Here is a 15,790-nt window from a genome sequence, read left to right as displayed (position 1 = left end):
AAAAAGGATAACCTGTTCAAATGAAAGACCTTACTAAGAAATAGGAAGCACTGCGGGGTGACATTTGGAAAGTGGGGGCATCCGTGAAACAACAGTAGCTGTGGATGGAGACGTTATCGTTGTCCCCCTTGTGAGCTGCTGTTCTTCAGTCTTCTTGGGGAAAGACCCTAAGCTGCCCACGGAGACTTAGTTTCCACCCACGATGGAAATTTCTGAAAGAAAACATGATGGAATGCAGACATGCAGGACTGAAGGAAAGAAGTGACAGTACAGTCTCCTTTGAAACTCTTTGGAAATTGTTGGAATTTTTATCTTACTAGGGTGCCTGGGAGGCAGAGGCATGAATTAGATGGCCTTGCAAAGGTCCTTGCTAGCTGCGGACTGTAGAAAAACCAACGTGGTTCGGTGGGATTTGCGTTGTGGGGTGAGTGGTTGGAGCCAGTGAGGGCTAAAGCTGGCGAGCAGGGCCCCAATTGCCTGCCACCCTCACCCTCGCCACTAGGGGTCTCTGCTGATCCACCGCCTCAGATCACCTCATCCAGGCCTCCCAGGAGGATGGTTTTGGTCGCTAACTTGCCCGGGCCCGGGCTGGGGAAGGTCCAGGTGGGTTCAGAGTTCCCTGCTTTTGCTGGGGAGCTTGTCTCAATGTATTCGGAGCATGGTCGTGGTCCATCCCCGTCACCGCTTCCATCTACCTCTTATACTGGGCATGCAAGAGAATGGTTCTCTTTCTTACACAGGTGTGTCTTCTTACCCTAGCCTGGACCCAGGCTTTTTTTTGAGGGAAAGAGAGTTTTTCTTTGACTTCTCCAAAATGGTCCAGTACACCGTTCAGGGCATGGTAGATGCTTGATAAACATGTGGCTTGACTGGGCTGGGGCAGGGGGTGTTGGTGTGCATGGCTTGCAAGGGTGAGGTTGCCCCTGTCCCCAGACACCCTTCTTGGCAGAGTCCCTCTGTTCCAGCAGAGCCAGAGTCCAGCCTCAGACCAAGAAAAGCCATGTTTGCAAACTCAAGGAAGCCAAGCACATATAATCAAGCCACCTAATCCTGTCCCCGTTCCGCTCCTGTTGGGGGCTTAGTCCCAAGGGAGAGGCAATTTCAGGCCTGTGGGGACAAGCAGCAGCTGCTGCTCTTAAGGAACATTCCTTCTCGGAAGGAGAGAGGCTCTCAGGTTTCACAGGCCTGGCGGGAACTGTGTCCTCTGGGTCTCCTGGCCCCTAGCCTGGAGGGCTGGGGTCTAAGAATTTACAGAGGGACAGCTTAAATGCAATGACCAGAAGTAGGCAGCGTGGGCTTAGCTTCCTGCAATGGTGGTTTAGGGGTGTCCTCTTTCCACCTAAGTGGTGATCTTTCTGAATGAATTACCTCCCTCACCCTCACCTGGCCTTAAACTCACAGGTCAAGTCCCCAGGGTGCCTGGCCAGGGGACAGAATCTCTAGGGCCTGGGCTGAGGTGATTGACCTCCATGCCCCTGCCAACTTGAAAATGCAGAGGTCCCTGTAGGTCAGTGAACAAGCCTGGCTCTTTCCAGAGAGGGTCTATTGATTAGAGTCCCTTGCTATTCTATTAGTGAGTCACAGAGCTGAAGAGCTAGTAGATGGCCTGTTAAGTGCAGCATCTCAGATTGGATTCACTTGACACCTTTCTGCTCCTCACGTCCAGTATACCCACAAATCCAGATTCCTGCTTCCCAGCAATTGCTTTCTTCATCCATGGTCCCTGAATCTCTGAGCTATACAGGGTCACCCCTCCCTACCTGGAGCCCAGGACCCGGGATCCCCACTTTCCTCCAAATGTGCCACCCAAAAGCATCACCGTTGTAAGAAGACTCTGGCTCTGGGGTGACCCATCCCACTCTCTGCCTCTTATTAGGTCTGTGACCATGGCACAGTGTCTTAATTTTTGTAAAATGTAGAAAGCAATGGACACTCTGAGGCCTTGCTGCAAGGGATGAGGAAGATATTATATGTAAAGCTTTGGGGGGCTGGGGGCTCAGTCAGTGTTCAAAATATCCCCTCCATCTGCCAGTTCTGCTTGGAGTCATAGAAGACGTGGCTATTCAATTAATGTGTCTCCAGCCCTGACCCCTTGGCCTACATTCTCCACTTTCTTTAAGATCTTTAGCAAGCTGCACCACGATAAGTGAAGAATAGAGCCCCTTCATAAATCTGGGGGTGAGATGCTCCATCATTATATTCTGAGGTCAAGGACTGGGTCACATCCATTGTATGTCCTTGGAGCTCAGCAGGCTCCATAGGTGCTCCAGTAGCTGCAGGTGCACGAGTGAATGACTGCTCAACCCCTCCAGCCTTTTCTCTAGGGGCTCGGGAAGGCCATTCCCCACCTTCTCCTGGACTGCTTGCTGCACTGGGAACATCATCTTAGAGATGCCAGTAGGCTGTTAATTCCACAAAGCCTCCTGAAAGGCCTCCTCCTCCAGGAAGCCCTCCCAGAGGCAGTGAATCTCCAGTTGCCCCACCACATTGGGCAAAATCCTCACACTGGCCAGTCTAATCCATACTGAAGTTTGTCCATCCTGTCTCTGAGCAGGAACAGACCTGGCCGCAAGGGTATGCGTGCCAGGCCTCAGGCTGGGCTCTCCGTGGGGGAGAAAGAAGGATGGTCAGGGTAGCCTCAAGCCACATACATGGATTCTCCATCGGGAACCCTTCCTGCAGCTCCTCTCCCTGACTCTTCCGAGGTTCCTTTCTTGCCCTGTCTCAGAACCTTCAGCCTGGAGCGTCCCGTGGCTGATTTACCAGACCCTCAGCTGGGACTCTTGGTTCCTCCTGCTGGGATTGGCAGCTCCTCCTCCACCGGTCATCTGTGTTCTCACCAGACCCAGCACAGCGCATTCAGGAAGGCCCCCAAGCGCTTCAATAGGAACCATGGTTCGTCCTGACTTGCCTGCAACAGAGCTGGGCCTAAAGCTCCATGGAGAAAGAGGGACGGTCAGAGTGGTGCCTAAGCGGGTCAGGCAGGAGCTAGGTTCTCTCTAGTGGAGTGGTTTAGGTCGTGCCCCGCAGGAAGCACAGGGAATGAGCGTCCGTACGCGTCTGTACTGAGGAGGCCGCAGAGAAGCCTGAGTGTTACCCGGTACAGGCGGGGCAGGATGGCTTCCTAGGGAGATGGAAAGAACTAGCTGTGCTGAAAGCTAAGTCCTGGAAACTCCCTTAGTTCTGCTTGGTTGAAACAGTCTCACTCCCTCCTCCTTTCCCACCTCCGTTCCTCCTCCACAGAGAACACCCACAGACAGAGAACACCCCAAACCCCACAGAACCAGTGGGAGGGTACAGCATGGCACCCGGGAGTGGGGCCACCAACTGGAAAACAAGAATGTCTCCCTCTCTGCAACACAGGCCGGATGATTACCACACAGGGAAAACCATGAGCCAGCATTTTGCAACAAAGCTGGCAGGCAGCCGAAATGTTGATCCCAGGGATCATGTTCCAGAGGGAACACACCCCACCCCAGGCCAGGCTGGCGCTCGGGGCAGCTATTTCAGGATGGGGGATTAAGGCTGGGGCAAACGAAGGCGCACAGACCCACACGCATGCGCACAACACGCGCTCGCCCCTCCTCTCCTCCGTCGGCTCCGGGGTCCTGGTCCTTGGCAGCCAAGGGTCTCCTTCCTGGGAGAACCCATGCACCCCTCAGCCCCACTGCAGTGAGACCATGACAAAAGGCTGACCTGGGAACAGGATGGGGACAACCTACGCGCGGTCTCCTCCCTCGAGTACCCCGGACTGTGCGCTGAGGAGCCCCTCCACCTCGTCCCACTGTCGCTGCCATTCCTGCTTCCGTTCTCTTTCTGTCATTCTCAGCATCCCTTCCCTTTTCCTCGGTCTGTGTCTCTTCCTGTTTCGTTCTCTTCATTGCCCTTTTCCTCCCATACCCTAGCGCATCCCTATCATCTCCCTTCTGAACGCCAAGCTCACCCTCTATTTCTTTTTGTTCTCTCTCTCTTTCTTTCTACTTTTTTCTTTCTACTCCCCCTTCTTTCTCTTCTCTCTCTCCTTTCTACTTTTTCTTTCTGCTTTCTCCCCTCTCCCTTCCTTTCTCTCTCTCCATTACTTCTTTCAACAAGACCAGCCTTTCATGGCATCCAAGACCCTGTGGCCACAGCGGGGCCCTCTGGGAAACTACAATAAGCCTCTGAGGGACCATGTCTATTTTAAGAGAATATTAGCAAGCAGAAGCCTGGTTCCTCCCCTATTGTGGATCTGTTTTTAGATCCATAATAAAGTGATTTAGTGACTTCAAATATATAAAATACTGTCTCAAACTCTAAAAACCTGTGTTATCTAGGAGAGGAGAATAAGACCAACGTGAAAGCCTATCATCCAATCACATGCCATGTTTGCCCTAACCATGGCTTAGTGCTTGTGACAGTTGGCTGAGAGAAGGAAATCTCTCTGGATGGGAGATCAGGGAGGCTGCCCTGGGAGAGGAGCCTTACTGCTGCCTTTGGGAGGGGGCTGCTTTGGCTCTGCACAGAGGTGGGCCCGGGGGAGGCGTCCCCTGGACAGACAATGCCCAGCAACAGTGGTAGTGCCTTCAGCAGCCTAACTGGCCCAGGATGGGAGGCCAAGGGTGGACCTAGGAGGGCCGTGTCAGGTGGGCAGATGTGAAAGCTCCAGATGCCACCAGGATCTGTGAGCAGAATGACCTAGAGAGAACTTTAGGCAGGTATACTGCGGGAGCTTGTGAGGTGCATGGGTGGAGCTGGAAGGACAGGAGGCAGCTTTGGAAGCTCCTGCAGCAAACAAAGTGCAACTGCCTTATTTACCCACTGAAGCCTGTGCGAAGGAGGGGCAGCAGTCAGAGGGTATGAAGGGGCAAGTTTGAGTGATACGGCATAGGAATAGCTTGCTAAGTGTCTTTTCCCTTCTGCAGTTTTTGTTTCCCACTCCAATGTTTGAGTTCCGTTTTCCCTGAGGATCAGAGGCCTGTCTGCAGGGGCAACCCCAGAGCCAGCCTCACCCTCTGGCAGAGATGTTATGCTCCCAGTGACAGGAACCAAGGTTCCTCCCTCTCCCCCGAAAACTCAGAGGTACCCGCTGAGTGCCGCCATCCCCCAGGAGGGCTGATTTTGCAGGCAACATCTCTAAGACCATGGTCATCCAGAGCCCACTTTCTTCTCTGCAAACCCCACTCCTGCAGTGACCCTGCTTCCTGCATTCTAGCTTGTCAGTATCAGACCCCCAATCCTGAGGGGCCACTGTGGCTGTGAAGCCCTCTGCCCTCCTTCCTCCCTCCACCACCGTAGTACACCCCCAAGCCCAGAGCTCAAGGTAGAGTCAGAGGGCCCAGGAGGGGAAATCCAGGGCCTCTCCAAGGACCTGATTATTTCCAAAGACTTGTGCTAATTTTCTGATATGATCCTCACATCTCTGTGAGGCACTAAATCCTCATTACTTTTCCTGACCGATGCATTCTAATTAGATCAACACTTAAAAAAAATTCACAATAGCCACAGGATGGCTTTCCATCTCATTAACTCCTCACTTATTATTTTCATGAAAATTACTGATAAAAATGTGCATCTCCATTTGGTGAGGCCTCACAGCCTCCTCAGCTCCTATCTTACATCTCTCCCGTCACCGGGGCTGCGCAGCGTCACCATGGTAACTCACAATAATAGAAACTAATAAATTACAAACGAGATGCTCGTTGAGCAATTATTGTCCTCTTTTATGCAAGTTTCTTGCTAATTTTGATCATAAGGGAAAGTACAATAAGACTCTGAAGGAATGAGTCTATTTCAAGAGAATATTAGCAAGCAGAAGCCTGGGCTGCTGTCTTTAGATCTGTAATAAAGTGATTTGGTGATTTCAGGCAATAGGAAGAGGAAATAAACTTCTTGCCCTGTGTCCTATGCACTGCTCACTTCAAATCTCACAGAGGTCCCGCTGGGGTGGGTTAGATGCGATGTTGAATGGATTTGCAGGGCTTATTGTCACAGTGGGCATGACTGGCCTGGCCTCCTCTTCCCTAACAGCCTGGAGGTCCTTGTAGGCCCTATGGGGATAAGAATGGCACAGCTTTCCTTCGGCGTCCTGCTTACCACCTGTTACCATTCACCTGGGAAACTTTCCTCACATCCCCACACTTGAGTGTCTAATGAGAAATGGCTTCTGTAACTTCTCAGGGGGCTCTGCCATTGTTCTGAGCTCAGTGAAAGGAAGCACAGTGGTGAGCCCACAGCATGCGTAGATGACAGCGCATGTGCTATGAAGATAAAATCAGCAGCTTTCTTTATTTATTGGCTTGAAGAAAACATTCTGCCTTGGTGAGAAGGGGCCATTCTTTGCCATAGGGCATGGGCACCATGTCCTTATTTCCAGAACCTAGGAGGAGGTGGCAGCTCAATCTTGGAAGGGGCGGACTGAGGTCACATTGACAGTGGCCTGGAACCTTGGGCAGACAGAGGTGTTAGGGTAGGGTGAACATCTAGAGAATGACTGGGGAAGAACAGTCCTGTGGAAGTTGTTTTTATCTGGTAAGAGGGCAGGCTTTAGGGGAAGGACCAAAGCCTGTTTTTCCAGGAGCGCAGACAGCTTGCCAGTTAGGCCTTCCAGAGAGAAATCTGTTGGCCAGCTCCTCCTCTCAGCAAGTACCCTATCTCTTTCATAACAGAGTTCACTCATTTCTTGGCAGATCTTGGATCGGAAAGTCAGGAATTGTCCCTCTGAGATCTGGTCATTTTTTAAGGGACATTGATCCCTGGCAGGTGAGACTACACTGCTTGATGAATAAAAGAATGGCCCAGAGGTCAAAGCATTCACTGAGTTAAGCCCCTTTTCCTAGGTCACCCGGAGACTCTCTGACCTCCTGCATACCTGGCTTAGGGAGAGAAGACCCAGCCCTGTGTGTTACCTGTGAGTGAAGGTTTATGGAGGGCTGGTTGGGGGAGTAGGGGCCCCCGAGGTCATTCCTGAGCAGGTTATCACTGTGCATCTTGGTTTTGAGGCAGGTGATATAACGGTTGCAAAAGTCCTTGCAGAGTTCATTGACTTTCTCCAACTCCAGAAGGTGGATCCTCAGCACCTGGATTGCCTTCACCATCTGGGGAGAGGGTGGAGAGGTCAGCCCACCTGTCGTACCACATTCCCCTCACTGCCCAGCACCCGCAGCCCAGCCACATCCAGAGAAAGAGCCCATCTCCTGCCATGGGCACACGCTTTCTCATCCAGGTGATTGAAATTTTCTCATCATGGCCCTCTGCTGATTCTTCACTTGCTTCAAGTCCGATGTTGTCATACCTGTTCTTGAGGCCATTGTGGAATTCTGAGAACAGGCCTTAAAGGTAGAAGCCCAGGGCCTGCCATTTATTATCTGTGTGACCTTGGGCAAGTTGTTTAAGCTCTCTGCACCTTAGTGTCTAACAAACTGGGGAGAATTACATTCTCCCTAACAACTGTACAAGTTTGTTGAGGAGACCATATGAGGAGACACATGATGGCATGCTGCAGAGTGTCAACTGAACAAGCAAAAGGGGAGATTGAGATCAGAGTTTCCCGGATGTGCCCCATGAGGTCAAGGACTGTCTATTCTTAAACTCACTTCTCAAGTGCTTTGTGCAATGTGGGTTACTTTGTGGACACTCATGGATACTTGCTGACTGACTGGGTAATCCACCAAGACTCAGCTGGGCTCTGCTATCTGTTTGGGTTGTTACAAGTATGCCCGTTTCTTCACGGTGATATTCCTAGCTGTAACATGGCAAGAAGCCACTTTGCAATTGGAACTTTATTTTTTGTTTTCTTTTCATTAAAAAGTAGTATAGAAAGGGGTGAAAAGAATTTTGATTCAGCCACTTGGAAAGGGTTTTTTGTTTTTTCTGTATACATATTTTTAACGTACTTTCAATAACCTCACAGTACAATATTATTCCTGTTTTTTCCTTTAGTTTATCAAATGTATCCATCTAAATGAATTTTTTTTTTATTCTCTTCTAGATTAAGAGATTTGAGAAGGCAGGGGTAATGTCTGATTTGCTCACTATGTTATTTTCAGTACTAATACACATGAATAAGGAATAAATATTTATTGAATAGGTGAAAATTATTGATTTGTTTTTTTTGTTTTGTTTTGTTTTTTTGGGTTTTTTTCTGGTACCTGGAATCGCACTCATGACCTTGTGCTTGCCAGGCAGGCACTGTGCCGCTGAGCTAAATCCCCAGCCCCAGTGAAAATTATTGAGTAAATATATTTTAATTGTTATATACCATTCCATATGAGTGCCATACTAAACTTGTCCCATATTATTAAGATTTAGATTACTTCCAATCTTATGAAAAAAATGTTTCAGTGATGATTTTCTAAGCTTATAGTCTCCCCACCACCCCCGGTACATGATTTCTTTAGACTGAATTCCCAGGAGTGACAGGAGAAAAGCTATAGACATTCTTAGGGCTCACGATGAATAATGCCAAACTGCTTTTCAACAGAAATTGCTCAAATGATGCCTGAACAACTGGACATCCATAAAAAAAGAACTGAAGCTTTATTTAAACCTCACATGTTATAGAAAAAGAAACTCAAAATGCATCAAAAACCTAAACATAAGAAACCAAACTGTAATATAAACAAACAAACACAGAAGGTAAAACAAACAAACAAAAACAGAAGCAAATCTTCCAGATCTTGGGTTAGGCAAAGAGGTTTTAGACTTGACACCAAAAACATGATCCAGAAATGGAGAATGATGAATTGGGCCTTGTTAAAATTAAAAATGTTTGCTCTTCATCAGACCCTGTGAAGAGGATAAAAAGACTACAGATTGTAAGACAATATTTGCAAACCACCTATTTGACAAAGGACTTGTATCTAGAATATACAAAGAACTTTCACAACTAGCCAGTAAAATTATAAGCAACCCAGTTAGAACCTGGGCAAAAGACATACACAGACATTTTACTGAAGAATATATGCAGCTGGCAAATAAGTACATAAGAAGATGCTCAGTATCATTAGCTATTGGGGAAATGCAAATTAAAATTACAATGAGGTATCACTGCATACCCAGCAAAAATCAGTGATAAACCTAAATGCTGGTGAGGAACTGGAAATTAATCACTTATGCATTGCTGGTGGGAATGTGAAATGGTACAGACACTCTGGAAAATAGTATGACAATTCCTTCCCGCCTTCCTTTCTTCCTTTCTTCCTTCCTTCCTGCCTTCCTTTCTTCCTTCCTGCCTTCCTTTCTTCCTTCCTTCCTTCCTTCCTTCCTTCCTTCCTTCCTTCCTTCCTTCCTTCCTTCCTACCTTCCTTTCTTCCTTCCTTCCTTTTTGAGACAGGATCTCCCTGTGCAGTTCAGGCTGGTATTCAATTCATTATGTAGCCCAGGCTGGCCTTGAATGCACAGCAATCCTCCTGCCCCCCAAGTGCTAAGATTGCAGGCATGCACCACCATACCCAGCTGTTTCTTACAAAACTAAATATGTGCTTACTATATGACCCAGCAATTGTACTCTGAGGCATTTATCCCAGAGAAATAAAAATGTGTGTCCACACAAACATTTGTCCATGCATGTTCAAAGCAGTTTGATTTCTAATAGCCCCAAACTGGAAACAATCCAAATACAGTTCAACAGGTGAATGGATAAAGCATCTGTGGTGTATCTACAAGGAGACTGAAATATACTGTGAATGTTTAAAGAAAAGATTATTATAATAAGAGACATTATCGTTAATCCCTCTCAAAATATCCCCCCTTGATTTGAACACATTTATCCCATTGTTCTTGCCACTTTCTGAGGCAGTTCTGAAAGTCCTCTTTCGTGAGTGTCTTTATGAGGCGTGACAAAAAAATATGGCGGATGATGTTGCTGAATACCCTTCAAAGGAAAGGCAGATTCATAAAAACATACAGAGTGTCTTCATCCATTTTACTCAATAGATACGGACTGTGGAACTTTTGGTCTTCCCCAAAGTCAGAATGATCAGGAAAGGTAAATGTTTTGAACTGTTTCAAGACATTGAGGCAGCCACAGTAGTGCAACTAAGGACACTCAGAAAAGAAGACTTCCTGAACTGCTTCAGGAGGTGGCAAGAGTGGTGAGATAAGTGGGTTTGAAGCGAGTGGGAATATTCTGAGGGTTATTAATGGAAACGTGTCTTTTACGATAATAAATTTTTAAAATTTAAGCATTCACCTCATTCTTTGATAACACTTTGTGTATCATCGACTATGATTTAGCAATAAAAAGGAATGAACTACTGATACACTCAACAACTCGGAGATGTCATAAGAGAATTATGATGAGAGAAAAACCAATCTCAAAGGATTATATACTATAGAGTGTTATTTATATAACATTCTTGAAATGACAAAATCATAGAGATGGAGAATAGTGCTTGACGGGTGAGCTGGAGGAGTGAAGAACTATTCTATGCTTTGAATATAATAGTGATTACAAGAGTCTACACATGTGATACAATTGCATAGAACTACACAGACACACAGACACACAGACACACACACAGACACACACACAGACACACACACACACGTGCATGTAAAAGTAATGAAACCTGAATAAGGTTGGTGGATTATTCTTGATAGTGAAAGGTGCTATGGTTATAAAGAAGGGAATTAGGGTCTTTCTGTATTAGTTCTTATAGTGCATGTGAATTTATAATTACATCAAATAAAACGTAAAATGATAGTCAGGTGTGGTGGCGCATGCCTGTAATCCCAGCATTTGGGAGGCTGAGGAAGGAAGATAGAGAGTTCAAGACAAGCGTGGACTACATAGTGAGTTCCAGGCCAGCCTAGATTACACAGTGAGCTCTTTCTTAAAAAAAAAAAAAAAAGTGAGGATTTATTGTAAGAATGTATCCAGTTATGTTGACACAGCAGTATGCGCAAGTATATTTAACCTTACCTTCCTTGCTTTTTGCTACTATTTTGATACTTAAATGTTTGGGCAGAATAGGAAAGGAAAGAAGGAAATCTCTCTCTCTCTGAGGTGTGGCTAGAGGCCAGTGTGATACATTTCTTTGAGCTTCATTGGCGTTTCAAGTTGGGATCCCACCATCTCAGGGCTGCACTTGTAGATTGTCTGTTGGGCTCAACTAATCAAGAGCTTTTGAGGTACTGAATTAGACTAAGTGTTACTCATAGAAACAAACAGTTGTGTAACTTTACACATGGCTCAGTTACAAGGCCTCATCCTATGGAGTACCACCTCCTTGGGGCTGAAACTGACCAGTTCTAGAGGAAAATGTTAATGTGGACCATTTAGACCAAAAAGTAGACTAGGTACTTAATAAAGATTTGCTTTTGCTTAAATTTTCTACTTGACTTTGGCCACGAAGGTCATGGCTTATGCCTCTCAGAATAATTAGTACATTATAAGGTGCTTAATAGACTTGTTGATGAATGGATAACAACACCCAAGTGTTTCTTATTCTTAGTATGTCTCAGGTACTGTGGTAAGCCCATTCGACGCTTATCTTATTAATTCCGTAGGACCAGCTCTGCAGGTAGGTACCCTTATGGCCCATATTTTACAGTGGAAGAAAACAAAGCAAGTGCCGTGCAGCTACATGGTCCCACTCCTGAGTCTGATTTGCTTCACCCTCAACATGGACTCAGGATTTGCGTAGAGGTAGAGGAAGTGGCAGTCTAAGGGGCGCTTGGGTGGGGAGGAAAGCGGCTCAGTGACAAGAAGTATGAGGTTCTAGGAAAACCTAATACCTTTGGGAACATTAAAGATGAGGATTTCCAGAATGCTTGTGGTAATGTTCCCTCATTTGGCTGTTTAATTTCTCATCTCTCACTCCAAAGCTGAGAACACTTTCCCAGCACAGGTGATTGTTTCTTGTGTGTGAAAAGAGATGGGCGATGAGGGTGCTTCCGCTGATTCTCTGAACATTAGCAGGACTTCTGCCTCAGTTCCCTTGTGGTGTTGGGAGGGGCCCCGCAAGGTGATCCAGGCCAGCATGAGGGTGAGGGCAGTACAAATGCACCAGGACTGCACAAGGCTGCAGTTTCTCTTCTAGGCTGCTTCTGTCACTGGGACATGGCTTTGGGCTACTTAAGTTTTCACAACCTGCTGATTAAGAAGCTTTCCTTACATTTGACCAACACCCCTCCTGCCTTAATGCACAGGGTGTACACAGCCTTCTGTAGGCATCAAGCACATATCCACCACCTCCATCAACACAACTTCCCTTCATACCAAACCTTACTAAAAGCCATACGCTGGAACAACCACCTGCCTTGAACATGTTCAATAAGTTTTTTCTTCTCCAGATGAAAGTAATCTTAATTCCTTAAACCGTTTTTCTTTCCTTTCCTTTCCTTTCCTTTCCTTGTTTCTCTCACTTCCTGCTGCCTGCTTTCCTTCCTTACTTTTCTCCTCTCCTTCTTCTTCTCAACATTCATTGCTAGACTCTTCTGTTTTTTGTTTTCTAATTGTTTGTTTGTTTGTTTTGGTGCTGGGGATGGAAACCAGGGCCTCGTGCATGGCAGGCAAGTGTCCTACCACTGAGCTATATCCTCAGCCCGGTTTTGCATTTTAATCAACATTTTATTTGCTCATTTATTTTAAAATCTTCTTGTAAAGTAACACACATGCACATAATCTCTACAGATACATGTGCACGGCATACACATAAAAAAGTGCGTATCTCTATTCATTTACTGTAATATATGTAACAAATACGTACTTATATTATTTTTTTAATAAAAAAATATAGATAAGTTAAGCAAAATAAAGAGTAAAATCTATCCAGAATAGCTTTGCTCAAATGCAATACATGCACAGTGCATTTAAATCAGATCTGTTGTGCAAAGGCTGAGAGCCAACCTATCCTTGGGTCTGATAAAGCCAGGCCAAAGGATTACTTTTTTATGGGCTAATAGAATTGGTTTAAAGATTTAAGAAGGCATAGTAAGCCATAATGGTACTCTCAGAGGCAATGAATATGTAGGACCTCTTCAATATTAGAGAAAAGATAGGCAATGTCGTTCATGGGGTGGAAGGTGGGGACTGCCCAACTAGCAGCGTCTGTGGGGTACTGATGTGGCCTTTGAGGCCAGCTTATGTTTGTTATTTTAGTGCCAAAGGACAAACTCTATGACTTCCCAGAGCCTCAGTGTCCTCATTTGTAAAATGGGATAATGATCATTTCTAACTCACAAGAGTCGATGAGGGTTAACACATAATAATAAGAAAGCACTTTATAAGCCATAGGGAACTAAAGGCGTATGCTTTTTAAAAAATCTCTTGTAATAATTTCTAATATACTGTGGTCTTTTCTATTCCTATTCCTTATTTAGCTAGTGGAAAAATGTTCCCACTATGTGTGGTTTTTTTCCTTCTACATTTGTGTTTAGTTAAGCATCCTCTATCCCATATTTTAAAATTTTACATTTTTCCCTCTGAGTCTGAATAATATGCTGATATATTAAACAATTTTTCTAAATGATTCAGGTCATGTAAAAAGGTATTCCAAATCTTCTAGAGCAGTAACAATGTCACTCAATTTAATATCATCACCAAATACGATGTATGTGTCCTTAATTCCTTTTGCTAGTTGTGCTCGATCAGCTTCTCTACCTCCCTTCCCTTTCAAAATAGATTCAGCCCTCTCTTCGAAGATGTCCTCCTCAAAAAGCAAAGCAAGACAGGACTTCACATTTTAATCACATAGCACTGTACACAAGGCCCCCACTCCTAGGACAATACCCAAGACCAGGGCTTCCCGTTTGCTATGAAGTCACCGGCTGTGATGACCCCACTGTGGTATGGGTTTGGCATGGCCTCAAAACTCTCCTGTGTTTGGAGGTTGGGCTTTTGGAGGGTGGTCGCACCCTGGGGGTACTGCACTCATCAGTGAGTTCACCTGCTGGTGAGTTCCTGCGCTGTGTGTGTTGTTGGGCGGCGCGGCCTGGGTAGAAGAGGTGGGTGCCTGGGACTTGGGCTCCTCCCTTGCTCTCAGCTTCATGACTACCAGAGTATAAGCAGCTTTCCTCCATGGCAGGCCTCTCCACCATGCCATTTCTGCGTTGGAGCCCCCCAGCCATGGACTGGAACTTCTGAAACTGAGCCAAAATACCGTAACCCTCTCTTCCTGTAAGTTGTGGGTGTTGGATATTGTGTCTCAGTTATGAGGAAAGTGACTGTCTCAGATCTACTGTTCACTCCCTGGGCATTTTGGACAAGTCCTTTAAACTTTATCTGTATAATTTAAGATGACAGATAATGATATCTACACTTTAAAGGTTTTGAAAAGAAATGATCTTTAAAGATCATGTATGCAAATGTTCTGGGCATATAGTAGGTCTTTCATAAATGTCAATTCTTCATAGCTGTGTGGATCTGGCCTCTTCACTTGATAATAATAATTCCTTGCCTTTCAAAACATTTGTATACACAGCACTTTACAATTTACAAAACGTTACTCTCTCCATTATCTCATTTGAGTCTCATCACCACAGGGACACGGGCAATATTATCTATCACTCTCTTAGAGATAAGGAAACCTGAGGCTCAGAGATTAGAAATTTACTCAGTTTTGTAGGAATTGAGAGGCATTCTTGCCTTGGGGCTAATTCCTTCCACCGTGTCCTTCTTCCTCTGCTAGTTGGGAAGCCAGAACTATTCTCCTTCATCTGGGGAGAAGGCGTTTATAATTACGTTCCTTAATGTGCTCTGACTTTTCCTGTGGGTCACTGGGGAGCCAGAGGTAAAATGTAATCAGGAATCTGTCCAGACCAGACAAGCTCAGTTTGACCAGCTGGAAGGGTGGGGTCCCTAGAAGAAAAAATGGAGCATGGGCCTGGTGTGTTGTACATGCCTGTAATCCCAGCACTTTGGGAGGCCAAGGGAAGATTGAAATTAGAGCCCAGCTTGGGCAATTTAGCAAGACCCTGTTTCAAAACAAAGTAAAAACAGGACTGGAGATGTAGTTCTCCAGCACTGGGTTGTGGAGGGTAGGGAAGAAAGGTAAATGCCAGGGACTGGGTAGCTGCCAGCTGATTTGGGGTGGGATGAACATTCTATGGAAACTACATGAATGACAAGTTAAATCACTGTGAGTCAGGAATCTAGCACTTTGGCTTCCGTGGCCTCAGCCTCTGGAGAAGCTCCTGGGAGGATGTAAGAAGAGATCAGCCACAGGGTGGGGTAACAAGTTAGGACAGAGATTGGGCTTCACGCATTGGACCCACCTGGCTCAAGCCTCAATTGTGTACCTTATTTGCTGTAGGGTCCTTGGCCTTAATCTTCCCCTGATAAATAGAGATAATAAGTATTTCATAGGGCCATTATGACAATTAAATAGCAAATAGGGTACTCAAGGACAATGGGCTTTGGAGTTTGAGCGTTCCCTGCTGTTGAGATCTTGAACAGTTTCCTCACTTGTAAACAGGATAATAGGAGTCGCTCCTATGGGCCAGGGTTCCAGCTCAGTGGAGGAGCACTTGCATATGCGTACAGAAGGCCCTGGAATCTATTCCTAGCACCTGGTGGTAGTGACCCAGCACCCCCAGAGTTGTGCTGTGGATTAAATGAGACATGGATAAAAATGAACTAAAGACCTAGCTCCTGGGGAGGTGCAAGGAGAGATTAGCAGTAGGGTGGTGTAACAGGTTAGTGTGGCTGTAGTTAGAGCTTGATCCCTGTTTCTGCTCCATCTTAGATGATATCATCTCTTTTTTTTGCAGGGAGTTGCTGGGGATCAAACCCAGGGCCCTGCGCATGGAAGGTAAGAGCCCTACCACTGAGCCACATCCCCAGCCTGATTTTACCTCTTAAAATGAGAAT

The 15,790-nt window shown here is 46.0% G+C and overlaps 1 protein-coding gene across 4 annotated transcripts in view; it reads right to left on the bottom strand.

Annotated features, from left to right (window-relative positions):
* Pknox2 (PBX/knotted 1 homeobox 2) overlaps window positions 1-15,790 on the bottom strand; it is a 254,067-nt gene that overhangs the window by 25,498 nt on the left and 212,779 nt on the right. For all 4 annotated transcript variants that reach the window (XM_005378458.2, XM_005378457.2, XM_013511208.1 and 1 more), the window contains one exon: window positions 6,885-7,073. In XM_005378458.2, coding sequence (XP_005378515.1) covers window positions 6,885-7,073 — 189 coding nt within the window. The remainder of the gene's footprint in view (window positions 1-6,884; window positions 7,074-15,790) is intronic.

This window comes from Chinchilla lanigera, unplaced genomic scaffold, assembly GCF_000276665.1.
Source record: "Chinchilla lanigera isolate Chin_1 unplaced genomic scaffold, ChiLan1.0 scaffold00011, whole genome shotgun sequence".
Lineage (NCBI taxonomy): Eukaryota > Metazoa > Chordata > Mammalia > Rodentia > Chinchillidae > Chinchilla > Chinchilla lanigera.
This window is presented reverse-complemented; position numbering and strand designations above follow the sequence as displayed.